This window comes from Ciconia boyciana, chromosome 7 (assembly GCF_034638445.1).
Source record: "Ciconia boyciana chromosome 7, ASM3463844v1, whole genome shotgun sequence".
Lineage (NCBI taxonomy): Eukaryota > Metazoa > Chordata > Aves > Ciconiiformes > Ciconiidae > Ciconia > Ciconia boyciana.
The window spans coordinates 3,752,321-3,780,233 of record NC_132940.1 but is presented as its reverse complement, the minus strand read 5'-3'; the positions used below and the strand labels follow the sequence as shown (position 1 = coordinate 3,780,233).

Below are 27,913 nucleotides of genomic sequence, written 5' to 3'. Positions count from 1 at the left end.
GTATCGTTTAACTTGATTTTCATAAAAATCAGATGATACTAGTTTTATGGATTTCCATTACTGCCACATAGTAAAAACAGTGCTCTTTTTAAAAAAATATCCATATCTAATGTTTCTCTTCTGCAAATTAAAGTTTGAGAAGCAAACAATCCTTTACATTTTTTTCCTCTTAGTTTAAGAGCTCAGATTTCAGTGAGTTTGTACTTTCTGCTACTTTAGTGTATGAAACTGTAAACCAAAACTTTTGTAGGTGAAGGCAACAGTACATTTGGGATATGTGATAAAATCTGCCATAAAGCAGTGCGAGGTTATATTAAAGATTGAACTTAAGTGTGCTGACCTGACCTCATACCTGTAGCATGTTATTATCTTTCTCTGGTCTCTGCTCTCTTTCCAAGAAGTTATGTAAAGAGACATTTAAAGAAGAATTGAAGTTGATTTAGATCAGTTTACTTCTTTTGCTTAGTCAAAGCTTTGTTTTTCTTTTCCAACTGCTAATGAAAAAAGTAAAGCACAGATTTATAGGTTTTGACTCCCAGAGTACTATTTGGTTAATCTGACGTGTTACTTTACTTAATTTGAAATGGTGTTGCTTATGAAATCCTAGATGTTCTCTCTTTTGTTTTATTTTAAGTAGGCTTTTGTGCTTTGCTCATCACTGTAGTATGTGAAGCTGATGGAACATTAATTTACTTTGCAAAAGAAAGTGACCTTTTTTTTAAAAAAAAGAAAAAATAATACTGGCTGTAATAACTACGTGGGACAGTCCAAAACCTTTTGGAGATATATTACTTTGATTATCCTTTCATTTTGGTGTAATTAAATAATTATAACTTACAGACCCAGCTCACAGCTAATTAAATTTTGGACTATTTGATACATCTAGTGAATAGGATTAATTTAGCCAGAGTAAAGACTATAAATTTTAATCTAAGTAGTCTGCTGTTTAGAAAAATTGATGGTGATTTGACTAAATCCAAACAATTTGTAAAGCATACAGTATTCCCAGTGAATAATTTATTTTTGAACTTAGAGAAATTAAGTCAACAAACTTGCTGAAAGTTTCAAGTCCAGCTTGAAGCCAGAATGCAACTGAGGATTCATTTCTGCCACTGGATTTTTAAATGTATCTTTCATTAACAAAGCGTGGCCTAGGATGTTACTTCTCACTCTATATTGGCAACCATGGCAGTTGCAGACAGCACCATATTAAACTCTTGCTAATGTTGGTGTGATGCTATTTCCTCAGCGCTGATTGTTTCATGCCAGCTCAGACCCTCGTAGACCTTTCTTGGTTCTGTCTTTGTACAGTAAGCAATTTGGTAGGTACATGGTTTGCACGTCAATCTTCATGAATAATCAAGCATTAGGGGTTTTATTCTTGTCCTTGCATTGTCCTTATTTAACTGATGAACTTGCATGTTGTTTTGACTCATTGAAAATAAGATGGGAATATTGTGAAGTTGCCAGTATGACCAAATGGGCTGTATGACACAAGGCTGTAAGACTTGGCCAGTTATTTCTTGTTTGAATCATACAATCAGAGGATTGTTTGGGTTGGAAGAGACCTTAAAGATCATCTAGTTCAAACTCCCCTGCCATGAGGGACACCTTCCACTAGACCAGGTTGCTCAAAGCCCCGTCCAACCTGGTCTTGAACACTTCCAGGGATGGGGCATCCACAACTTCTCTGGGCAACCTGTTCCAGTGCCTCACCACCCTCAGAGTGAGGAATTTCTTCCTTATGTCTAATCTGAATCTACCCTCTTTCAGGGGTTTAAAGCCATTACCCCTTGTCCTATCACTACACGCTCTTGTAAAAAGTCCCTCTGCAGCTTTCTTGTAGGCCTCCTTGAGGTACTGGAAGGCTGCTATAAATAAGGTATCCTTGGAGCCTTCTCTTCTCCAGGCTGAACAACCCCAACTGTCTCAGCCTGTCTTCATAGGAGAGGTGCTCCAGCCCTCTGATCGTCTTCATGGCCCTCCTCTGGACTCACTCCAACAGGTCCATGTCCTTCTTATGTTGGGGACCCCAGAGCTGAATGCAGTACTCCAGGTGGGCTCCTCAGAGGGGGAGAATCACCTTCCTTGCCCTGCTGGCCACACTTCTTTTGATGCAGCAGAGGATATGGTTGGCTTTCAGGGCTGCAAACGCACATTGTCGGGTCCTGTTGAGCTTCTCGTCAATCAACACCCCCAAGTCGTCCTCCTTAGGGCTGCTCTCAATCCATTCTCCATCCAGCCTGTATTTGTGCTTGGGATTGCCCCAACCCATGTGTAGGACCTTGCACTTGGCCTTGTCGAACTTCATGAGGTTTGCACAGGCCCACCTCTCAAGCCTGTCAAGGTCCTTCTGGATGGCATCCCTTTCCTCCAGCGTGTCAACCACACCACACAGCTTGGTGTCATCGGCAAACTTGCTGAGGGTGCACTCAATCCCACTGTCCATGTCGCAAATAAAGATGTTAAACAGTGCTGGTCCCAATACCGACCCCTGAGGAATGCCACTCCTCACTGTTCTCCACTTGGACATCGAGCCGTTGACCACAACTCTTTCCGTGTGACAGTCTAGCCAATTCCTTATCCACCAAGTGGTCCATCCGTCAAATCCATGTCTCTTCAATTTAGAGACAAGGATGTCGTGTGGGACAGTGTCAAATGCTTTGCACAAGTCCAGGTAGCTGACACCAGTTGCTCTTCCCTTATTTACCAACGCTGTAACCCCATCGTAGAAGGCCACCAAATTTGTCAGGCACAATTTGCCCTTAGTGAAGCCATGTTGGCTGTCACCTTATTTTCCATGAGCAGGTTGGCTCCTTATTTTCCATGTGCCTTAGCATAGTTTCCAGGAGGATCTGCTCCATGATCTTGCCAGGCACAGAGGTGAGACTGACTGGCCTGTAGTTCCCCAGGTCTTCCTTTTTTCCCTTTTTAAAAATGGGGATTATGTTTCCTTTTCCAGTCAGTGGGAACTTCACCGGACTGCCACAGCTTCTCAAATGTGATGGATAGTGGCTTAGCAACTTTGTCCACCAGTTCCCTAAGGACCCACAGATGCCTCTCATCAGATCCCATGGACTTGTGCACCTTCAGGTTCCTTAGATGGTCTTGAACCTGATATTCCCCTACAGTGGGTGGTTCTTCATTCTCCCAGTCTCTTCCTTTGCCTTCTGTGATTTGGGCGGTGTGGCTTGAAGCACTTGCCGGTGAAGACTGAGGCAAAAAAGTAATCGAAAAAGTTGAATGAAAAAATCTTGTAAGAACACAAACCCAAAATCCAGTACAAACATTTTCAATAACCAAAAGTCCTTCTATAATGACTAGTGAATTGTTCCTGGGGTCCATTATCGTTATTGCTTTAAACATCATTGGTATATCAAATGTGAATGTAAATATTATGTTGTAAATGAAGAGTGGAAGGAAAAAACTGCAGTATTGAAACGAAGCTGGCTGCTCACTTCGGAAGGATGTATGAACTCTCCAGCACCAGAGAGGTGCATTAATCTAATCAAGATGCTTGGAGTGAGAATTTTGACGGGGTTAAATAGCAGATTATTCTGCACGCTTGGAAGCCTCTGGTGCTTGCTTAGATGGCAAGACATGGGACGAGCTGAACCGTGAACCTGAACTAACATCATGACTTCAAATGCTATTCATTTCAATTTCTTTTTCTTCATCTTTGAAGTTTTACCTTCTTTTTTGGACAAAATAAAAGATGTTAAATGTAGCTTGTTCCATGTTCACAGGTATTCAGGTATCGGTAAATAAGTGTTCTTCCACAGAACTTTGTTATCTTGATGCTTATTCCAGTCTGAATTTTTGTTGAAGGAAGACAGCTCTGGTAGTCCTCCTCCCTGCTGTCAGGGAGGATGCTTTCCTTCACCACCTTGCTGAGTGTTTGCTTCAGCTTAGTTTTAAATCTGAAAATCATCAGGGTACAACTAAGAGACTGCTCAAGGGTTTTGTTAATCTCCTTGACGTAGTCTTTTTTTTTCCCATCATACTCAGCTCAGCTTTTACTTTCTTTTAATTCATTGTGGCATTCATATCTGCCTTATATTCTGCATATGATCTTCATGACTGTAGTTTGTGCGGTGCCTGAGCTGAAAGGCGAGCATCCTCTTAGGATACCTCTGAGGTGGGAGGCATTAACGAAGGGGAGCTGAAGCCCAAGAAACTCAGGGCATTGTGGGCAGGCTGAGGTGGAGCAAGGTGTTAAACACAAGCCCTGCCTGTGAAATGAATGAAATGCTTTAACTATTCCATTTTTACACTGCAGGTTATTTTTGTGGTATGATACTGAGTATGCTTTTGGTTGGCTTGGAAGTAACTACTGTATTCATCTCAGAGATGCTGTTGTCCTTGTTGAAGTCCCAATCGCTGAGCATGGCACTGGGAGACAGTGAGCGTCTTATTTTCCTCAAACTGGGAAAAGACTCTAGTTCCTACAGAAAGAAATGTCCTGAAGCACACACTGTATTAAAGCCAAGCTATTTCCCTCTGAAAACTGCAGCATTTGCTTGCACACAGCAAAAGTGTCCAAAGTAGTACTTGGTGTCTGTTGCTGTGCCTAGGTGTTTGATCCATCACAGCAAAAGTGATGTGGCATGTCCTTAAATTGTCCTTTGTCTCCATGGCTATTAGTTCTGTTTCCTTGGCGGAATTAAGGAGTCAGCACAATCTTAACAGCAAGTTTTCCTAACCTGCCAGTTGCCTGTAGGTAAGGTATAGGAGTGTCTGTCTCAAGATCTGTGCTGTTGTCATATCTATATGATTTTTCTCAGATCAAGTTGTTTTCAAAAAAAATCTGGAAACAATACTTAAAATCTATTCTATGGATCTATAAGAAAAGAGTAGAAGATTTCTCTCATTTGTGGCTTACTAATAAGACTAAATTAGCTCTGCATTGGTTCCTGTTTTATATTGGTCTAGAGTAAAACTTGGAATGTTTTGCTATTAATACAGTATTTTTTCTTTGATAAATTGGAGTCTAAAATGTTGAAAAAGTAATATTTTAAAATCTGTTTTAAGGCTGCAATTCTGTGGTCCATTACGGAATCAGTATGAGGAGGAGGATGTTTTTAAAATCAAATTAGGATTTATCCTTTCAAAAGGAGTGATAAGAAAGCTGATGAGAAATGGTTAATGTGTTGCTGCTGAGTTGCAGACTACCCCCCATCCTCCTCCAGTAGCTGGCCAAGGGAAGGGCCAACAGCCTTGGGCTGTCCAAGGCCAAGCTGAGGAGTGCCTGTCTCCTCCTACGTGCTTGTCGTATGATGTCTTTCTGCAGCACAGCTGTGCCTGAAAGAGGCTCTTAGTGCCTCAGCTCTGGTATTTCTGTCTCTACAACACTGTGCAGACAGGTATATCTGTCTGTGCAACATTAGTAATCCTGTCTGTAAGAACCTCAAAAGTTATGCGATTTATATTTTGTGGACTGCATTTTCTTTGAGTCTTATCTCTTTATCCCACAGTGAATTTGGAAGTCTTGGTGGTATAAATTAAAACAATGCATACTTCTCCATTTACATGAAACTCTTCATTTTCTTTTAACAGATAAACAATCAGATATTGTATGGAAGAAGTCATCAGAATGCTTCTGCAATCATTAAGACTGCCCCATCAAAGGTCAAGCTAGTTTTCATACGGTAAGAACAGTTCTCATCAAAACATTTGTTTGTGCTTTAGCTTATTACATTACATATTTACATATTTAGCCTGTTTTGAAAATGCTGAACTCTCTCAGTTCTCTTTGAAGTGAAATAAACCTCTTTCTTGACTATTTATCTCAGGACTGTTGAAGAGTTCTCCTTAATAATGTAAAAAAAAAAAAAAAAAGATCTAATGTAATTGAATGCCTATTTTAGAGGTGTCTGCTGAAGACTTGTCCCTCTTGGGTTTGAGAGCACCATGATAAGAGCTTCTTCCTCTAGAACTTACTGAAGTGCTTTAGGTTGGTTCTGCCAGCACAGAGATGGGGCGAGCAGCTTGCTTCACCCGGACTGCCAGAAGGGAGTGAAAATGGTGCAGAGGCTTGGAGCTGGAGAGGGAGCTGCTGTGAGGGGAGCAAGCAAGTGTGGATGGAGCACATGGAGCATGGGCTGGGTGGGTGTGTAATAGCTTTGTATGGGCATCAAAAGAGGATTTAAAAGGTGAGCTAGGGCTTATTTGTACAGGCGGGGAACCTGACTTTGCCAAGGAGCACTGGAGTGGCTTCTGTAGGAGGGAATATGCTAAAACAACCTTTCATCTGCATAAGAATTGCATGTGGGCATCTTTTCTTTTACTCCAAGCATGAAAATTTTTCCTCTTCGTATTATGTGAATTAAGGACACCTCCATGCATTCACTCTGTAGTTCAGGAAGAGTTACTCTCATGACCGTGGGCGGGAGGTCTGGGAAGAAGCTGCCTCTTTCCCAGAACTCATATATGCTTTAATGTATTGGAATTTCATAAATGCATCTATTCCAGGTGTGACTTTCGTTGGGTGCTTATCCCCATGCCATTTTATAATGTGGTCTTCCCACCAACACGTACATCATACTTGATGATATTGTTTTATATTCTTCTCTCATACACAGCTTATCTGTGAACAATGTAATAATCTGTGGGTGAATGCATATAAATGTGTACATTTACTCGCATGGCTCTGTCTGGTACAGCATACACAGAAATGATGGAAGAGCAGCATTAGTGCAGTGAAGAATGAGTTGCTATACTTGGCAGCACAGAGGACCTGGAGGAGATTAATGATCTTGCCTGCAGCTCCCGTGTTACTTTCTCCAGCCTTGAAAATTAAACGTCATGTACAACAACTCACTGGAGCATGTGGAAAATGTGTCTGGTTGGAAGTTCCAGAGGCAGAACCACAACCTATGAAACCAAAACCCAGGGCTGGGTTTAGTGCGGTCGGGCAGCACGGAGAGCGTGGGCTTCGTGCTGCCCAACCTGCCCTGCTGCGCCGAGCGCTACGGATGGCTGCAGAGCACTTCGCTCCGCAGAGCTGCAACAAAGGGTGTGTGTTAGCTCGAGTCGCCCATGGATTGGAAATCCTTGGTGTGTGTTTTGTATCATGTTTAAGACATAAAGGCCATGTAAGTTCTTAGCCATAATTCCCCTTTTTAGATTATCTCTGTAGAAGTGGATTTCAAGGCAAAAAGTTGTCTTAATGACCATAATTAGTAGATATTGGAAATACCATTGGATAAATCTTGTCTCCAGAGCTTTAAAAAAAAAAAGTTTCCATTTTTAAGTGCTGCTGCTGAGGTTGTAAACTTACGTCTTCACACTTCCCAAGAGCACACATCTTGTCACTGCTCTTGGCCTTGCATGAGAGTACGCTGACAACTGATGGGTCTGTTTGCTTGACCTGAGCAGCTGTTCGATCTGCAATGAAAAGAAATTCTCCCACTGAGAGAATGCCGTTAGTAACTAGAGCACCAGCTCTAACGCAGAGAGAAAACTAATATTGCCTTTTTTTTGATATATGGTCAACTTCTCATAGTAAGAGGGGTGTTTCAAAATTTTAGCAAAGCCAAATCAGGCTGTCTCTCTTAAAGGTGAATTTTAAGGAGAAACAAGAACAACTTTCTTTCCTCATGCAAAAAATATTCCATGAGCCCATTCTATCTTGGTACTTCCGGTTCCTATACCTTAGACCACAAAACCAGTGGATGTGATTGACTGAAAACACGAACCAAAAGACTGTGCCGGCACAGAAGTCTTGTCTGTGGTGCAGTTTGGTAGGAAAAGTTTTTGCTTGCTATATCAACTTATTTCAAAACTATAATATAAAATGGAGGTATTGAAATGCCACTACTTAATGCATTGTGGTGCCAGCTGTAGTAAATAAGAGCAGCAACAGGCATCTCAGTCTCCATCCATCTCTCGTACGTGCATATGCAATAGCTTTTCCAGCTGAGAACAAAGCGCTGAGTGTAGCAGACTCGGCTCTCCTGGTAGGTTTGCTGCTTGGCTGATTTCAGATGTGTTCCTCTGGGCTCTAATGATGTGGAAAGAGCAGGATACCGTTACATTTGTTATGCTTTGAAAATGAGGAGGAGCCAGTTGCAACAGAAACGCTACTTTCCTCCTCCTGATCGCTGTTACCCATGCAACTTCTTTTAAAGGTAGAAGGCCCGTAGCACAACGTAGCCAAAACACATCCTGGAGCACACAGTAAGAAGAGGCCACAGCTCACCGTAGCAAAATAATGCGTACTGCAGGAGTTATGAGAGAAATGGATTTGGTCTTCATGTGCACGAAGATATTAATATTCTAATTTCACCAGTGAAAGGCCTGAGTAGGGTAAAGTAGTTTTCCAGAAAGACATCATTCTGCAGCCTAAAAAGTTCCTGCGTGCCTGACTGAGCTGACCTAGGACATAAAAGCAAACCTGGTGGGACTCTTGGACTATTACTGAAAAGTGCCCTGTTTGATATCCTGAGGCCTTATTTTCCTCAGATGAAGGATGCTCGGCGATAAGCATGCTGCTTTTCACTTTGAAGCAGGAAACAGCATCAAGGTTTTCCTATTCCGGGTGTTTTGGTTCATGCGCAGGGCAGGGGGATGTTTCCATAAAGTCTTTAATCAGTTACGAAAGAAGCCCAGAAATTCCTGGGCACAGAAGAGCCTTTCTGTGAGAACTGTAATAACTATCGTTAAATAACTTGGATTTTGTTGCACCCCCATTTATTTTTTTTCTAGAAGAAAATAAAGAATAGAAGGTGTCCTCAGCCTTTTTGACTTTTTACTAAAATCCTAACTTACCGCCTGCACTATAAAAATCTGTTCACACTTTTTTTATACCCAGGTAGTGTTACAATTGCATTCCCACCCTTTCCTGCAATTTTTGCTGATGAGACATAGTGCAGTAAGTGCTGTGAGAATCATAGACGTCCCCTTATATTTGAAGGCTTCTCGCTCTGGTTTATAAGCATCTTTTCCTCAATTAAGTTGACGATGATTATTTAAAACAGTTGATTTTGGCCAGATTCCAAAATATAGGTCTTAACACAGCACTGTTTCCCAGTGGTCTCATTAATTACATGAGCTTGTAATAGCATCTAAAAGATTTGCAGTTATAGTGTCACTTTACTTTTTTTTTTTTTTTTTTTTTTTTTTTTTTTAGATTCAGTGCATCTTGTGCTTTGTAGCCTTCTACAGTAACAAATTTGAAGGCATTTAACCTGCTCACCCAGCTTAACAAACAAACAAATCAGTTGCCCAGGCACAGCAAGATTTTCCTGAGATGAAATGGCTCGGTCTGAGTGCTTCCTTTGATTAGTGTCCAGTTGCGTTTTATCTGACCTCAAAGTCTTACAGCTGCTGCATTAACTTCCAAGCTACTGTAGCAAATATGGGTTGTCTTTTTGATTTCTGAATATCAGAAATAAATAATAATTTAACTGCAGCTTTCCAAGACATATAAAGGGGTCTTGCAATGGAAGCGCTAGTGGCAGTCAGTGGCAATAGGGCATGTAAAGGTCTGTGTTGCCTTTTGAAACTCTTGATCTGAGTCTCCAACAACAGGAATTAGCCAGGTAGTAATCTGAGAAAGGGACTTGTTTCTTGTAGGAGTCTCTGTGCCCTAATTCCCAAAATAGAATGGGTTTTGTATCCACTGTGGGCTTTATTCATGCATTGTAAGTCCATCCTTTTAAGATGCATAATAAAACATTATAATTAGATTTTACATCTGTAGTATGAAATCCAGTTTATATCAGAATGCTCTTTTACAGTGAGAATTTTATGATTCAGCAAATTCAATGTTTTTTCCATGCTCAATTAACTGCCTTTAATCTGTTTTGGTGCTTCAGTGTTGGTATAATAAGCAGATCAAATATAGTTTGAATGCTTGAATCAAAGTCAATGCCACTGATTTCAAACCATCATCCCATTGTGTTCAGTTCTGTGATTCATTCTTTGGTATACCTTTATTCCTTAAAAGAAAATTGTCTTGTGCTGTGATGAAACATGAGAAATGCTTTAAGAATAAAGTACGGTAGGATTTTGCTTATGTAAATACCATCTGTTAGCTGTCCAGAGTCGTCTTCCCACACTGCAGTTGTTCGTTCTGTTATCATTGTTTTCTGGTGATGGGATTGTAGCTTCTCAGTGAAGCCCACAAATCTCTGTCACCTAACCCCTCTTTCCGTTTCTAGGTGTAATTGTAAAGACTAATGTCTTGTTATTTATGGTGACATGCAAAGGAGAGACATCCTTATACTCTGAGGACTGATAAAGCGAGGGCAGTGGCTAGGTTCGCCAGTTCTCGGTGCTGTTTAACGCTCTCCATTGCTGTGACTTTGTCACTGAGTCTTTGCTCTTCTTTTAGAGCCTCTGTAAGTAACATTGTATGCTAGAGACTCAAATATTGTCATACTTTAGAAATTATTTTTGCTTTAAGTTTGTTCTAGCTTACGTAATTGGTCATACTTTAATAGTATAAACTGTTTTTACTTGCTTTGATTGTTTAGGTTCTTTCATGTGGGAAAGCTTTAAAAATAAGCTCTTGCCAGACACTGTGTGTGCAAGTTTGAACTTTTCCTGTTTTCCTCAGAGCTGTTTCCTCCTTGCTGTCATACACATGTGGGAACAAGTACACAGTTGAGGAAGTTAAGTAATTTGGGCTCTTTCAAACCTTTGATGACCTAAGCTGCAGTTTATATGAACATTAGTTGTTCATTTAAAATATCTGTATGCATTTGGCTCTCACATAGTTAGGAGTGGATGGAAAGCAACTGGAGAACAAGACTGTTCTTGCTGTTAGTAGGAGAGATTTTTCAAGGAGATGCACAATGCAAAGGTGACCCAGCTGAAGGAAAAATCCAGCGTGCCTTTTCAGTGTGCAACTTTCCTGCAGCTCCTCTTTTCCAAAGGAACATCCAGAGGAAAACAAAGATGAGAAAATATGAGATCCTGACCTGATTTTTTTTTTTTTTTAACCAACAGGATGAGGGCAGTATAGGTTTTCAATAATCTGCAGGACTTTATGCCCTGGTGTCACAACCAGTGGGAGTCCTAAAGGTTGCTGGGCAAACATTGTTCATTCACTTGCTCTCCAGATCTGTTGCAACTAAGATGTCATGCAGCTGCATACAAGCTGTTGGGTTTTTCTCCTGATTCTTGATGTACTTTGTGTTCCCAGAAAGCATCCACAACCCCTTACAAAGCTGTCGCCAAATGATCTTTTAGTGTTGGTGATGTGTGTAGTTGCAGATAGTTTGGCAGGAGGTTCATCTCCCTTAGTTTAGACATCGAGAGGGCATCTGGACTTCTGTGATTAGTGAACAGTTGTCTGGAACCTCCAAAGAGCAATTCAGTTCATCCTGTCCTCAATTAGGTCATTTAGGCGCTGGGATGAATTGCCCTTCTGAGTGGATCTGGTTTGGGATTTGTCTTGATTTTGCACTGATCATGGAAGAAGTTTGGACACTATCTTAGACAAGATGCTCTGCTTTAGACAGGTAATGAATCTCATTCAGCATGCTCAGCAAATATTTTCTTAGCATTGCATGACAGTGAGATTATACTATTGCAAACCCGAGACACGTAAAAGTAAGTAAAACGGAAAACAGAAAATGTCCTCAAAGGAAGGCAGGGAACCTGAATTCAAGAAGTACAAGTCTGAGGTTGATGAGCAAATTAAAAAAAAAGCCTGAATTTGGCTGAGGCTGTGACTTCTGGTTATCATCTTTAGAAAGATAACTTTCTGAATGCTTCATAGACCATTCCAGCTATGTGTGACATTCCTCCAAAGTGCCAGAGACAGCTTTCAGATAAGTGCAGCACAGCATTGCAGGGCAGCTTAGCTGAAGCCTTACAGCACACAACTTTAACTTCCCTTCAGGCTTACTTTCTGCAGTGTGGAATGAGTAATCCCTTCAGATTTATATTTGCATATTGCTCTCTTAAGGCTTTTTTTGTGCCAAGTGTTTATGGTAGTTAATTATTAGTCAATAATAACTGTATTTGTCTTTGCTTAAGCTGCACATCTCCCCCTTCATCAGAGGTGCAGTTGTTAGACGGAGCAAAACATCAGAAGTTCTTCTCTTTGGTCAGTGAGAAAGGATGGGGAATGTCCAGGGGTCCTAGTTAGGCTAGAGAGGAAGTAAAATGTAGTAAAGTATGGCAATCTAATCGAATAAATCTGAAAGGGTATGAGCTTTTCTAAAGTTTAAAGAGTCTTTGCCACTTACATATTGCTTTGATCTTGCTTCCTGTGAGCCTTTGCGATGAGGGAAGCTTCTTGTTTCTTCAGTATCGAGCTATAGTTAGTGGTGTTGGTACAAGCAATAGGCACTCTAACCTCCAAGCAGATCTAATTCCCATTTTCGCCCAGAAACTCATCCTGAGAGGTTAGAAGCAATAAAAGTATTTGTGGGAGGAGTGATTAATTCCTTCCCTATTCAGTTTATATGTAACCGATGAAATATAAACAGCGCTCTGGTGCATGAGCTCAGCGAGGAGGTGGGCTGCTGTCCCAGCGTCTTATACAAACCAGTATGAGAGCTGGAACAAGGGCAGTGGATGTTTATCGTTTCCGCAGATAATGGAAGGGGAGCGCCTGAGCCTCCCTGCTGTATAAATTGCATTGTACACTGCTTTGACCCTGCGAGTCTGAAGCTGTGTCTTGACTGTGAAGGGTTTAGACATCTTAACCTCAAGCAATATTGAGCACTGGTAACTGAGAACAGCTTTCTCAGAGGTGGTTATGTAGCAACTATTGGCAAATACATTGACTGCTCATTTGCAGTAACTGTAATTTGAATATGATGTTCAGACTTCTAAGCTGTCTGCTCCAGCATCAAAAGAAAATGATTGCTCCTTTTAGTTGTAAATAAATTCGTGTTTTAGTTGAGGACACTTATGGAAGTGGAGAGCAGAAAGAGCAATTTATTATTAGATCTGTCACTTTAAAATATGTTCCCACTTTGATTCTGCTTTGAAGCATTCTCCTTTGAAGCAGCATTAAAGTATTTAAATATGTACGCGTCCTAGCAGGGGGAGATTACAAGTTGTGACACTTTGTAACCTTGGTTTTCTTTTTTTTTTTTTTTTTCCTTTTTTTTCCAGGGAATTACTGTAAGTGGTTTTTTTATTGCTTGGAATAAAAATGGCCATCCATTTAAAACTGCATAAAAATGTTTGCCCAGTGACTGAGCGGAAAAAAAAACATTTTGTGTGTATATATGAAGTAGAAACTAATTTGTATAATTAATTACATCCCACTTTATCATGCAGATCATGAAGCTTCTGTCTAGCAATTTTTAGAATGATATTTCTTACAAAAGTTTATATGTACCTTGTTATTTTCAGGTTTGCTCCTAATTGCAAGGTATGCAGCACGCCTTGTAAGCTACAGAAGTGTTGTTAGTTTTCATGCTGTTTGTGCTTTGTGTAAACTATTGTCAGAAAAATCTCTACAGTCAAGTAAAAATTGCTGGAACTCTTAGACACCTTACATTTGCGGATTTATTCTTCTAGGTTAGAAAAGCAACATAATTAGATCGATGTCTCATGAAGATAAGAGGAGGAAAAATGTCGTTGCCTAATATGCCTTACGGGGTTTAATGCATTTGGAAATTGTGAAACACTTATGAAATTCACGGGCTTGATTCTGTGCATTCCTCAGATTTCTGTCTTGGCCCTGTGCACACATGTTTCTGCATCATGGGCCACTCTGGTTCTGATCTTAGCATGGTTTCTGACTCCTGCAAGGCTTTGAGCAGGGCCAAGAGGAGAGGCTGGGTGCGAGTACAAAAATGAGCAGCGCAGAATCAATTCCTTTGAATTGTATGGCTGTTTGGTTGAAGATAAGTAAATGAATTCACCAACCTTTGCCTGCAGGATTTATCATTTCAAATGCCTGTGACTGAATTTCCCATACGCTGCTGTGCTGAGAGCAGTGTTGTCTTTCAGTGATCATAACGTGCTAGCTTCATCTGTTTAACTCTTGAGGGATAAAATGAGACTTTTTTTCTTCCAGGCACTTCTATAAAATGTTTTTAAACACACACTAGTCTAATATTTTATTCCAGAAATTAAAGAGGAAAAAATTGTACTTGTGTTACGGTGACCTGGAAGGTAGGTAAAACCAGAAACCAGACCCAGAAGACCCACCGCAGGAGAGGTCATTTCCTTTCATCTCAAGTTCTGTATCTGCAAGGCAGCGGTGTTAACGATTCCTCCTCTCCCTTGTTTTGGCGAGCAGAGGCTCTGTGGTAGTACTGAATCTTTAGCAAAACGGGGTTTGCATCATGTTCCTGGCTTCTGTTCACCCCAAAAATAGAGGCACATCAGTACAGTTTTTGAAGAAAATTTGGAGTCTCTTTCTAATATGCCTCAGATTTGCTTTAAACAATATCACTGAAATCTTATTTTACTTGGTTTGGTTTTACAGAGGCCAAAAAAAGGCAGAGCTAATTCCACAAGCCAAATAATTTTAAATGGCAATTCAGGAAAAACATTAGCAAGGCAGAATGCTATTTAATAAAAAAAGGCTTTTGAAAGTTACAGAGTAATCAGATGTTGACTTAGGAATGCGTTTTAAAGAGGACAGAGGAAAAGATGCCATACATAATAAGCGTCTTTGAAAAATAATGCACTCTATGTACAGGGGGAATCAATGTTCATCTGGGGTTTTTTTTCTCCTTACATTTTGTAAAAATTCTTCCAAGTTTTTAGATTAAATCTTTTAGAAAAGACCACAGCAAATACGAACAAAAAAGCAAAAGCAATCTATTGTAGTAAAAGAGGTATTATATTTCGGTAGTGTGAATGTTAGACTATAAAAAAGCAGTTTACAAATGTAGACACTATTAGAAGAGGCTAACGAAGTATTAGCACATCTATTGATGCGTAGGGACCATATGCTCCGACTGCATCCTCTGATAATCCACACAAAATTAGATTTCCAAAGAATGTGGTGTCACTATGTCCCAGATGAAACTACTGTGGTCCCAAGAAGAGACGTAGTCTGTTTGCTAGCAAAGAACAAAAGCAAAAATCATAGAATCATAGAATGGTTTGAGTTGGGAGGGACCTTTACAGGTCATCTGGTCCAACCCCCCTGCAAGAGCAGGGACATCTTTAGACCAGGTTGCTCAGAGCCCCGTCCAACCTGACCTTGAATGTTGCCAGGGATGGGGCATCTACCACCTCTCTGGGCAACCTGCTCCAGTGCCTCACCACCCTCCGTGTAAAAAATTTCTTTCTTAAATCCAGTCTAAATCTGCCCTCCCTTAGTTTAAAACCATTGCTCCTTGTCCTGTCACAACAGGCCTTGCTAAAAAGAAGTCCCTGTCTTTCCTACAGGCCCCCTTTAAGTACTGGGAGGCTGCTATAAGGTCTTCCCGCAGCCTTCTCTTCTCCAGGCTGAACAACCCCAACTCTCTCAGCCTGTCCTCTTAAGAGAGGTGCTCCAGCCCTCGGATCATTTTTGTGGCCCTCCTCTGGACCCGCTCCAACAGCTCCATGTCCTCCTTGTGCTGAGGGCTCCAGAGCTGGACGCAGCACTGCAGGTGAGGTCTCACCAGAGCAGAGCAGAGGGGCAGAATCCCCTCCCTCGACCTGCTGGCCACGCTGCTTTTGATGCAGCCCAGGATACGGTTGGATTTCTGGACTGCAAGCGCACATTGCCGGCTCATGTCCAGCTTTTCATCCACCAGTACCCTCAAGTCCTTTTCCACAGAGCTGCTCTTGGTCACATCATCCCCCAGCCTGTATTGAAACTGAGGATTGCCCTGACCCAGGTGTAGGACTCTGCACTTGGCCTTGTTGAACCTCATGAGGTTCACACAGGCCCAAAAGCAAAAATGAAGTTATTTTCTTAGCTCTAACTTCTGGTAAGAAACAGTTACCTTTTATGCTAGTAAAAGTATGTTCATAATGGGCAAAACCAACTCAAAAGAAAAGTTTTGGCCATTATGGTTTAGTGTGTAATATGTTGTTGTTTGTTTCTTTTACAGAAGTGAAGATGCAGTCAATCAGATGGCTGTTACTCCTTTCCCATTACCTTCCAGCTCCCACTCTTCTATTGAGGTAAGGTTTGTGGGTGTTTTTTTTAATTAGGGATTGGTAAATTAGATAGATTAATCATAATTAGCAGTTCATTATAAATTCGAGCACCTTGTCTAATTAAACCCTGAATCATAAAATACCTTGGGTAGGAACTTGACCTAGTAGGCATATTTTCCCTTGTCTCTTTTTTTTATTGATCTCATCATTACTGAAAGGGCAGGCATGGCACTAACGACAGGTATTAAACAGGTTATTGCTGTACGGGAGGAAGAAAAGTCTCCAAATGAAAACCTGGCCATCTCTTATCCTGCTCCATTTTCAGCTGGTTAGAATAGTCGTGGTGAGGATCTTTTGCCTGGAACATGGATAGCCTCCTACAGAAGAGAAATGAGCATTTTTTCAGGGGAAGGCTCCCACCTTATAGGTTCCTTTTCCCCCAGAATACCCTCCCATCAGCATCTCTAAAAACGAAGTAGGGATGACCAGCAACTAGCTGTGGTAAAAGAGGTCACTGTGTGCATGGCTTGCATTACAAGAGTCCCTTGAGACAATCCCAGCCTAACTGAGAGCCCTGGTCCACCACTTCGTTCTGTGCTCCAGCATCAGGCTTCCATTCCTGCTCATTTTCTTCCCGGAGGAGTGGACGAGGGCTGTTTAAGCAGTGAGCTCTAGCACACAGTGTTGTAGCGTACAGTCTTCCAATGCAAAAACTTCATTTGTGTGGTAATCTTACCAATGTTTTTCTTCATTATAGTTGCTGTCTCAGCCCCAGCGTAGACTGATTGCTCTCTTGCGCACCATGAATCCCTGCAGAGTCACCACATTGTTATCATTTTGACATCTCGATACGGTGTAACTAAATTTTCTAGATAAAGTACATGGTTAGCCTTGCTGTTGCTTTTTAATTCTATTTGAGCTAATAAAACAAAAGATGTTTTATAATTCAATTGGGGTTTGGTCTTGCCTTGAATTGATAAATTCATGTGCATTGAACTCCTGGTATTTCAATAAGCATTACTGTGATCCCACAGCTGGTCCACGCTAGGTAACGCTGGATGAATTTCCTGTTCACACACTTGCTGTTGCTTTCCAGATTACATTACTGCTGATGGCTACTTCCATACAGGCGTAGTGCTGTCCAGTGCAAGAGCTGCTTAGTTTTTGTTTGGATCTGAGTCATTTTTGGACAGTGCTTTGGCTTTTCGTTCTCTCCTCCATAGAAGCAGCATGTCCCAGGTGCAACTGGTGGATTGCAAATTACTCTACAATTTACAGAGCCCAAGTTCATTTTAGTTTTGTTGACTCTTTAATACCTGCATTTGTTCCTGGCTTTGTTTAATATTCACCTCTTCAGGATGCACCACAAAGCTTTGTTTAGGCACATTCTGTGCTATGGTCAAATGACTGTAAATAGACTCTGCCAGCATGTGGAAACCAAAGCGCTCAGCCTCATGTGCGATGTTTGCCTTTAGAGGTAGATAGATGCTTGTTGAGTTTCACGCATTAATGGCAAGCTCTTATTATTTACGTTGTGTCTGTTTTAGAATTAAATGCAGGTTTTAACTTCTAGCTAGTATATTTTTACTATATAAAATAGATGTAACCAAAAGATACTGTTGTTGTATAGAAATCTACATGGCTTTCCTTTGTCAGCTGTTCCTGTCTTTAAGTAAAGCAAAACAAAACTGACTTTGCATTATATCTTGAAATTATATCTTCAAATATCTTTGAAATACCAAACAAACATTTAACGCACACTGTATGTGAAACTCGTCAGATCACATTAAATAGCCTGCAGAGTATAACGAAATATCAGGGAGCCATAGTTACGATGTACTATTGTGTTAATTTTCTTCATCTTATCTCTTTATCTTCGTTAAGGTATTTTAATATGGAAAGTGATAAACAGTAAATATGCCTTAAGACGGGGTCTTGTTTCATTGCATGGAGTTGCAGGACAGGATAAGACTACGTTGTGGTGTAATACTGCAGGCAAGCCACCAGAAGCAAAGTGTATTAAATATTAATTACTCTAAAATATCTGTTTTAAAAAAGTCATTCATCAGAAAGCCACAGATATTTAGTTGCAATACTGAACAGAGTGAGCCTTTGTACAAATGCAGAGGTACTTTACCTGCTCAAGTGGAGGTGAGACATCTGCGTAATTCTCATTGTGCACTTAAATGTAAAGTGTCTACTGAAAATTCAGAAATAATTTTACTTCTAGGACTGAAGATCTTGAAATTTGATTTGTTGCACATAGTCCATTTTGCTTTGCAAGAGAGATAGCTCCAAATTTGGATCAAAGGCTTAAGTGTATTGAAACTATTTTAAAATAAAGTAAATCAAAGTAATACATCAAAAATATTTTCAGACTCAGGACCTGATTGGTTTAAAAAAGGGAAGGAGGGTCAACACATTAAATTTTACATATAACCAAATTAGTGGTAATCTAAACTTTAAATTCTAACTTAACGTTTTTCCTGAAAAGATGCCATTTCCTATCTATCCTAACTTTAATTGTCGGTATGGGAAGGAAATAATTTTTTCTTGCAAGAATATGTGTCATGGTTTAACCCCAGCCGGCAGCTAAGCCCCACCCAGCCACTCACTCACTCCCTCCAGTGGGATGGGAGAAAGAGTCCGAAAAGTAAAAGTGAGAAAACTCGAGGGTTGAGATAAAGACAGTTTAGTAGGTAAAGCAAAAGCCGTGCACACAAGCAAAGCAAAACAAGGAATTCATTTGCTCCTTCCCATGGGCAGGCAGGTGTTCAGCCATCTCCAGGAAAGCAGGGCTCCGTCACATGTAACGGTGACTTGGGAAGACAAACGCCATCACTCTGAACGTCCCCCCGCTTCCTTCTTCTTCCCCAGCTTTATATGCTGAGCATGACGCCATATGGTATGGAATGTCCCTTTGGGCAGTTGGGGTCAGCTGTCCCAGCCGTGTCCCCTCCCAACTCCTCGTGCCCCTCCAGCCTCCTTGCTTGTGGGGTGGGGTGAGAGGCCTTGCTTGTGGGGTGGGGCCTTGACTGTGTGTAAGCACTGCTCAGCAATAACGAAAACATCCCTGTATTATCAACACTGTTTCCAGTACAAATCCAAAACATAACCCCATATCAGCTACTATGAAGAAAATTAACTCTATCCCAGCCAAAACCAGCACAATATGCTTCTTAAATATATGCTAGTTATTGTCTAGAGAAAATACCAGAAAATCCTGATCAGACAAGCTTTTCTGCTTAGTATGGTGCAATTTTATGTTTCAAAGGCCATTTTTGTTGGGAGTCCTCTACAGAAAGAGAAAAACTTCATGCAGGAGGAAGTTCTGGAGCACATCTTTGTGAAAATACTTATGTCTTTTGGGCCATTCCCTTCATTTGCTGGTTCTCCCGTAGGTGTCAATGAATGTCATTTGCAGGATTCTCACAGTAATGCAGAACTACCTGAATCCTGAGGCTACATTTGCACTTCAAGTTGAGGATTGTGCTCCAGTGCTGGCTTAAGCCTGCTGAGTTTGGTGGCCATGTGCTCTAACCAGAAGAGCTTTGGCTTTACCGATTCCTCCAGGGTGGAGCACTCAGTCCTGCTGCTACTGACCTCTTCAGACTGTATGAAGGAAACTGGGCTTCCTTGAACGTGCTGAGCATGGGTGAGACTCTCCCTCCCAACACAAGTCTGGAGAAGGCCTCTTAATACAAACTCAAGAGTTTTCACAGTTGATAGGGATTAGTCTCACCTTGAAGGTTGACCCAGATCTGCACCCAAGTGCTAGTATTGGACTACCTCATGGTACTTTGGGCTGGCCAAGTGGAGACCAAGGTCTGTCTTTCAAAACTTGTATTGCTTATGTGTCTCCTGACATTAGGATGCTTTAATTGTGGATCTTTTTACTTTTTCATGCTGCTACTTGTTTAGAAAAACAAAATAAAAGGTAAAATTGTCTAATTTTTTTCTTTAGCTATTATGGGGGATCATAGCTCTGTTTAAAAACTGTTATCAATCCTTTCTACCAGGATCATGGTGGCACTGAACCTGCAAGCAGCGAAGAAGACCCAAGTTTGGAAGTTGTCATGAAAAGCTTGACCGATGAGGAATCCAACAAAGCTGTAAGTGACTTAAAGTGATATTTAATGATGATTAGAGCTCAGAAAATGGAGGCTTATTTCTCTCTGCCTTTGTGTTGGAGTATTACAGCACACTTCTGTCAAATAATATCCATTACATGTAAGAGCAGAATCAAACTCTTAGCTTTACGTGCATAGACTGTTTTCATGAACTAAGCAGTCAGTATAATTTGTTAAAATATTGAGATAAGAGTTTATATGTAGCATTTTGGCCCTCTCTTGAGTTCTTTCTCAGTGAGGGGATTGAGTTTCCACTCTTGCCATCCATGTGTGACAAACTTCAGAAAAAAGCATGGTCTGTAAATCCTATTCTTATTTATATTCATAGCTTCATAAATTCTAAGGCCAAAATGTCTATTATCATAATCTAGTCTTGCCTCCTGAATAACATAGCTATAGAGTTACCCTCAGTAATTTCTACATCAAACCCATAACTTCTGGTTTAATGTGGTAGTGTCAGTGTGCATGTAATAAATACTGAAATTCTCATTGATATAGGTGGAGTTTTTTGTTGTTTAATATGTCAGGATTGTGCATTATCAGAAATCTGAAAGTCCTCCAGGGTGCAGCTCTAATCTCTTTTTTTGGACTCTATATTAAAAGTTTAAAATGGAAAACTACTAAACATGCTGAAGAGTGACTAACGTAGAGGTACATAAAATTTGCTGAGACAGTCTTTTTGTCCAACAGCCTACTCCTTTTTCAAGGAGCTCATTGGCTGAGCCCTGCTGTGTGTGCACAGTTTGTGTGTGCCGTCCTCAACTAAGGAAACCTGACATTTCTGGATTTTTTTTTCTCACATGTCATCTTTCTGCTCCATTATGTCTTTTGCAAAGAGTGTCCTGGGTTTTGCGAATGTGAATTGAATATACATAATGTTCTATAGCTAGTAAGTATTTCATTAACAAGTCTATGAACTCCAAGAGTTAGGAAGTGTTATGTGCTACTCAAGCATCAGAATTAACCACCCATGTAAAATGGATTGGTTTGTGTTCCTAATGGAACACAAAAAAGTTGGATTATTTGTATTTGGTAGCCTTGTGCAGAATCCACCTTTGATGCGCTGGAATATAAATGAATCAGAGTTTTATTGTACATATTTACAGGTGTAATTCACCTGGTTTTATTGCTGTTCTTGCTCAACTTGGCAAGAAACTTTTGAAGATTACAAGGTAATATGAAAAATTGCTCAAAGACTGAAGTTGATAAAAATATATAAAATGTATTCTACAAAAATGAACTCTTGGTGTAAGATATTGTGCTGTGCAGCTTTTTGAAAGGTATTAGAGGAAGTGCAAATTTTATGGCGGGGGGGGGGGGATTTGCAGCAATCCAAGATAGGTGGCTTGGAGGGAAGATGCTACTGGAACAACAGGGCCAAAACCCAGAATATATTGGCAGCTTCTTTTCAAACTTGAAGCAAGAAAGAAGGGAACTGTGGAGCCAAAGGGTAGAAGTTACAGTATTTTAGACTGAAAGGTAAAAAAAAAAGGAGAAGGTAAAGCATTGGTGGGAAGAGTTGTCCAGAACACAGGGCAATGGCAGAAAGGTAAGAGAAGACAAAGGCATAGATTTGTTGAGAGCCTCTAGGTGAGGAGAACATCAGTATAGTACTTAGTTTTTTCTTTCCCAGTGTCCATACCGAGTTATCTCATCTTTCCACTTAAACTGTTCATGTAACAGCAACTGGCTGCTGCAATTCACTTTTTATCTTTGCAATTCAAAATGCTTTAGCCAGCAGGCCAGTATTATTATCCCTGCTGCGGACCAGAGGGCAAGCGACCTGTCCCGGGTCGCTGGCAAGACCAGGAGGCAGTGAGTGTGTCACTCTTGTGGCTGCTGCGTAGCCCTACCTTCATTCAATGGATATTTGCTTAGAGGCGACTCACTGATTTTTCCGTTAGATAAATAGATACGGAAAAGTTAAGGGCTAGGAGGCAGATTTAGAAAAGTATTCAAATGCCTATAGATCCAGCTGCTCATTCCATAATGCCTTCAGTTGGGCCAACCCTTGGTTTAGAGGCATAAATGGATGAAAAATAGTTCTGAAAGCCAGTTTCATAATTCCAGAGTTTTCTTTCAATCAGGATTTTAAAACTACATGACAAATATTTCTAAGTGTATCTTATTTTTGTAAATGCTGGTGGTCAGAAGGGTGATCAGTCCCTTCTGACCAGAAGGAAATGGATTTGTAGTCATATCAGCATTAAGACTTGGACACTGCAGTGCAGCACAAGACAGCTTGTTATTTTGAGGGAAAGAGATTTCTCTTGCAGTCTTTTAGTGACTGTTGAGGCAAAAGAAAACAGTGCCTTGTTTTTCATAGCATGATGGTTGCTACTAGAGCCTAATGCTACTTCACCATTGTTATTGAATTTCTCAGTCATATGTCAGGAGAAATCAGGAATGTAAAAGTCAACAAGTAAGATCAAGTTCACTGAGTAAATAAAAAGTATGTGCTTATCAGCAGAGATCTTCCACGAGTATGTACAGCTCAAAGCATGAGCAGGATGTCTCACCAAGTGGCAGCTGTAATAAAAAAAAAAAAAAATTAAAAATTCACATCATTCTCTATTCATATGTTGCTGATACATTTGTCGGTCTCTCCCAAGATACTTTTCATTGTCACTTCATCACTTTAAAAAGGATAAAGTTATATAATGAACATCATTGTAGACTTGGATGATAAGAGAGGCAAAGAAAACAACTTTATTTCTGAACTGGAGCCAGTGGAAGTGTTAGGCAAAGCCTGCATGCGTATTAGCTGAGGTTTGAGATGGCCTGATAGAAGGAAGTGGTTTTCTGAGGACTGTAGCTACCTTGGTTTCCACAAGGTGTCATTGGAAAGAATTGCTATATGGGGCTTTGAGATGGTCTCGAAACTTTTAACTTTACAAAGGTGAAAATGGCTTGAGCAGTCGTTGTGTGTGCTCTGAAGCACCTTGCATCATTAGTGGCCTGGCAGAGTGTGTACCTAATTCAGTGTCCCGTAGGTGGGATAACTAAACTGCTGTTTGGTATGTGAGAATGGATTCATTTTCCTGAAAAGATTTGAACTTGGAACAATAATCTGTCTTTATCACAAACAGAAAAGATGTCCTTGAAACACTGGCAAAGAGGAGGGGCTTCATAAAACTGCTTTTGGATGCATTTGAGGGAATTGAATTAGGTTAAACCAGTCGGGTTGCAGGCTTATGACAAATGCCAAGTGTACAATTCCGTGCTTGAGGGGCTGGAAGTCTTTTTATTTTGTTCAGGTACCTCTAACATAGTCTGAGTTAAATGGAGAAGATTAGAGAGATTTAAAGGTGATGCTTGGTGCTTACTTGATGTGCAAGATGAAGTTTCAGATTTTAGTCACATATCAGAATGAAAAAGGGAAGTATGAAATAATTTTTCATTGCTCATTAAAACAATCTCTCATAAAATGACAAAGCAGTCTTCCCATTTCTCCCCGACACCTCTGATAATACAATGAGATCACTACTTTTATCTTTTTTCTTGCTGTCCATTTGGATAATAGTTACAGTTATATAGTTACAGCAAGCTTGGAGAAAAATGCAGGGGGGGGGGGGAAAGTAGGGGAAAAAAAAAAAGCCTGTGGGGCTTGGCATGATTTAACATAATAAAGCTCCAGGAAACAAGGCCAGCATTTTCAAGTTTGGTTACCTAAAATTTGCATGTTTTTTTTTAAATGTATGAACTGTCATCTTAATTAGAAATTCTTCTGAGACGCAGACTATCTCTGTTGTCTTTTGAAGTTGGTACTCAGCTTTTCTGAAAACTAGGCTGTTTATCCATTTTTTTTTAAACATGGGGTAAGACAACTAATACTGTGATCAAAGTGGCCTAAGTTTGGCCAAGAGCTAACAAGGGGAAGACACAGTAACTGTCTGGAAGCAGTTGTAGAAGTAGGAGAGAAAAAATATTTTTTAGTGTATTGCAAGGATACGGAAAGAAATTAGGATACAAGTGGAGCCCATGATTGAAGTGCCATTGTTTGAGATATTTATAATGAGGCTGGATGATGCATTTTAAGCAGTTACTTTATTTAAGCTCTGCCGGCATGCGCAGTGCTGCTGAGGACTACTGAAAAACGGAGGGGGAAGGAGAGAACAGATGACTTTGAACCCCTTCCTGCTGTAGGCACCAAAGGGTCTCAGCTACCTGTGTGCTAGAGGTTTGGCACACAAATACCGGCAGGTTTCCCACAGCAGGGGAATTGCTGTCCCCCTTGCCCCAGAGGATGCACTTCCTTCTTCTTTAGAGCTTCTTGTTGCTCAGGAACAATACAGACCATGCGTGATCTCCTCCCAAAAAGCCCTTTCCTTACATTGTATGCCTTCAGAACTGTTCGGTGTGGTTTTAGTAATTCTTGATATTCCCTGTATTCATACTATTTTTTTCCACTTCTGAGTTCTGGGCTTCAGCTTTGTGTTGTGCTACAAGTGTACTTGCACGACGAAATATCACTGTTTGCCTAGAATCATCATTTTGAGTTTTGGAGGATGTTTTGTTTAAGTTAATGTGACATTTTCAATACACCTCACTTTTCTTTTTTGACTTTTTAGGATGTGAAATGTAAAGCTGACAAACCAGTGCTGGCAGATCAGCAGGAATTGGAGGAGCAGCTCCCGGCAAATGTATGTGAGGTCATGTTAACCGATAAGGGGGGGTGCTGGGGGCTTGATCTAGTTGAAGATTGAGTGATTTATGGGGACAAGGGGTTAACTGGGGAGACGTTAAAATCATTTTCTTGGGGGGAAACTTAAAAAATTACTTGCTTCTCTTTAATTATGTGGAAATAGTCACACAGGCTAATGTCAAGGATGTTCTTTGCTGTTTAAAAGTAAAAAAAAAAAAAAAAAAAAAAACACAACCACCAAAAAACAACCACCACAAAACAAACAAACAAACAAAACCAAAACAAAAAACCAGAAAAACCCCACGTTATTTGGTATGAGAGGCACAATTGAGAAAGGTGAAGTACTGTCCCTACTTCCTACATGAGCGTTTCTGGAAGCACAGTTATCCAGTCATCCTGATTTTCCATTTATTTATGAAGAGAATGTTTTCAGTTCTTCTATGCTTATTGCTTTTTTCCCTTCTATTGACTCAGTGGATTTAATAAGGTACGATAATCAACAACTAATGATGATGTCCACATAACATGCCTTTCTGTGATTGATCTCTTTTGCTTCTGCTTTGCTTTTAGGTCCTCAACCAGACCAAACAATCCAAAACTTCAACAAAAGTACCAGTCAACTTACAGGAGATACCCCTGGTGCCAGCACCTGCTTATCTTTCTCCAGAGGCAGAAGTCACCGGCCGTAGTATGAACCAGTTATTTTTTCCACCAATATAGTGTATATTTAGTACCCTAACCCAGGATGGATCTTTTATTTTTTTTTCCAGATAACTCTTGCTGAGATTTTTTCTTTGAACATCGAATGACCTATTTTAAGTTATTTTATAAAGTGTTTGTATTTTTCTCTCATCTTATAATTTTGGAGAGCTTGAAGATGTCTTTACTTGTTTTTCTTGACTTTTATGTGCAAAGACATTGTTCCTCCTTTTAATTAAAATAAAAACAGAAGGAAAGGCAATGTGGGACATCCTGTCCATTCCACAGTGCTGGGACATGGCCTTATCTGTCGCGAATGGAATAATACACTTTGGCATTGTGGTCTGAATTGTGTAAGTTATAACTGAATTAAATGTCCTCCCAGACATTTACTCTGAACCTTTACTCCCAGAGCTCTAGAATTGTTCTGATTTAGAGACTTCAGAAGTGACTCAGAGTAGTAGTTCGATGTAGACTTGTAAAGGTGAAGAGCAAAATACAAGAGCTTAATTAGTTGCTCTCATACGATTCCTTTCAGTTTTCATTTTCTCATTGAATAGTGTGACTTATTTCTTTACCTTTTCATGTTCTTAGGCGTCTTTCCACCTCCATTGCCTGTGGATCCAGCAATGTGTCCTATAGTGCCGGGGCAGGAGATGACTATAGAGATATCTAAGGGTCGGTCAGGCCTAGGACTCAGCATCGTTGGGGGGAAAGACACTCCACTGGTGAGTTTCTGTTGAACTAATATTTACTGTCTCTGTTAAAGAATAGGAGACAAAGACAAAGAAAACATAGAAACTAATGATGCCATTAATCTGTAATTGCTCTAATGAATTGTTCAGTACAGGGAGGAGAAACCAGCAACTACAATCTCCAATAACAAATTGATAATTTTGCCTTGTATCAGATCAGTTGTTTCCTGTTCCTGTTTAAATTGAAAGGTTTGTCTTTCAGTAGTGCTTTCTGCTATGGTTAGAGTTTAAAATATGTATTCTCTTTTAACCATTGTGAATTGAGAGTTTCAAGCAGGTAAGTTACCAGAATGGTTGGACTAGGAATGAATGTCACAGAGGTAGAGCTACTTCAGCAAGGGTAACACCTCTGTCTTGAGAGCATAAATGCTTAGTAGCTGTTTAAACAAACTGTGATTGATCTCCTCTGCCAGCAAACGCCCCTACTGAACAGAGGTAAACCAAAGGTAATCTTTAATTGTTTTCTTTGTCTTTTTGCTTCATCTTGCTCTTGGCTATGGTGTTTTTAAAAATATTATCTTCAGCTAAATTAAAATGTATCAGTTTAAGTGCAAACTCAGCAAGTTAGTTATGCTAAACCCTTCTCTGCCTCTGCTGTTGCTGTTTCCACTCTGCTTTCCATTTAAGAGATGCTATGTTACACTATAACAGAATGTCAGACTGTTTTTTTTAAATGTCCAATTCAGTTCTTTCAGTAAACAAGTCTGCTGCAGGGGTGTCTTTACTGGGTTCTCCTGAATCCCCTGCTGCAGAGACACTTAAAGCAATAGAGCTGTTCTGTTACATGCAGTTGTTCCTGAAAATATCATGGTGGTGCATCATTAAGCAATGAAGTGCTGTGAGTGTCAGCAGCTACAGACAGTTGCAATGTAGTAATCCTTTTCCAGACCAAGAAAAAAGGAGGAAAAAAACCTGAGGAAGTTGAAAGGACAAAGAAAGTTTTGTTTTGCAAAGTGTAGGCTCTATCTTTTACAGTATTAAAGCTGAAATTGGAAAAGGTTCAGCTTTTGGTCCCATTTATCCAAGTCTCTGATTATGTGGAGTTTGGATGAATTGCTCTGTTTCACATGGAGATAGATCTGAGTTATGTTGAAGGCTTAAATCAGCCTATATGATTTTCACTCTGTCCAGCCATGCACTGTTTTGTACCCAGTCCCTTTTTTGTCAAGCTCCTCAGTGTCGAGTAAATTCAAATAAGAAGTTCAACGTTAGTCATGTCTCTGCTTTTTCATTTAACTGGAATTTGGAAATAATACATGGCAGTCTGTCAGACGCAATCTGGTACATGTCTTTCATGAGATTTTAATACAAATAAATGAAAATTATAAGTATCTGCTTTACAGAGCAGATGAGAAAAATGCAAAGGATTTTATTCTTTAAATTGAGTAAATGGTTTTGGTTAAGTATTATACTTTCATTAGTTTATTCATTAAAGTGTCCTCCTAGGAGTTTATTTTAAAAATCTATGCACTTGATTGCAGTAACTGAAATTCATGAAGGGAGGGAGGTCTGTCTTCCCACATTTCTGATCCGCACATTACAGGACTTACCAAAATGAGTCCCTGTTTCTTTTCATATTTCTGAATCTGCTCATTCAAAGGCAAGCAATGTTGTTTCATAGGAAACAAGTTGCTTTTGTGAGACCACAGTCTAATCTGATCGTT

The 27,913-nt window shown here is 40.2% G+C and overlaps 1 protein-coding gene across 8 annotated transcripts in view; it reads left to right on the top strand.

The window, feature by feature from the left end:
* Positions 1-27,913, top strand: part of PATJ (PATJ crumbs cell polarity complex component) — a 165,211-nt gene that overhangs the window by 103,909 nt on the left and 33,389 nt on the right. For all 8 annotated transcript variants that reach the window (XM_072868998.1, XM_072868999.1, XM_072869001.1 and 5 more), the window contains 6 exons: positions 5,557-5,648; positions 15,972-16,044; positions 20,040-20,132; positions 24,722-24,793; positions 25,366-25,483; positions 26,089-26,222. In XM_072868998.1, the coding sequence (XP_072725099.1) occupies positions 5,557-5,648; positions 15,972-16,044; positions 20,040-20,132; positions 24,722-24,793; positions 25,366-25,483; positions 26,089-26,222 (582 nt within the window). The remainder of the gene's footprint in view (positions 1-5,556; positions 5,649-15,971; positions 16,045-20,039; positions 20,133-24,721; positions 24,794-25,365; positions 25,484-26,088; positions 26,223-27,913) is intronic.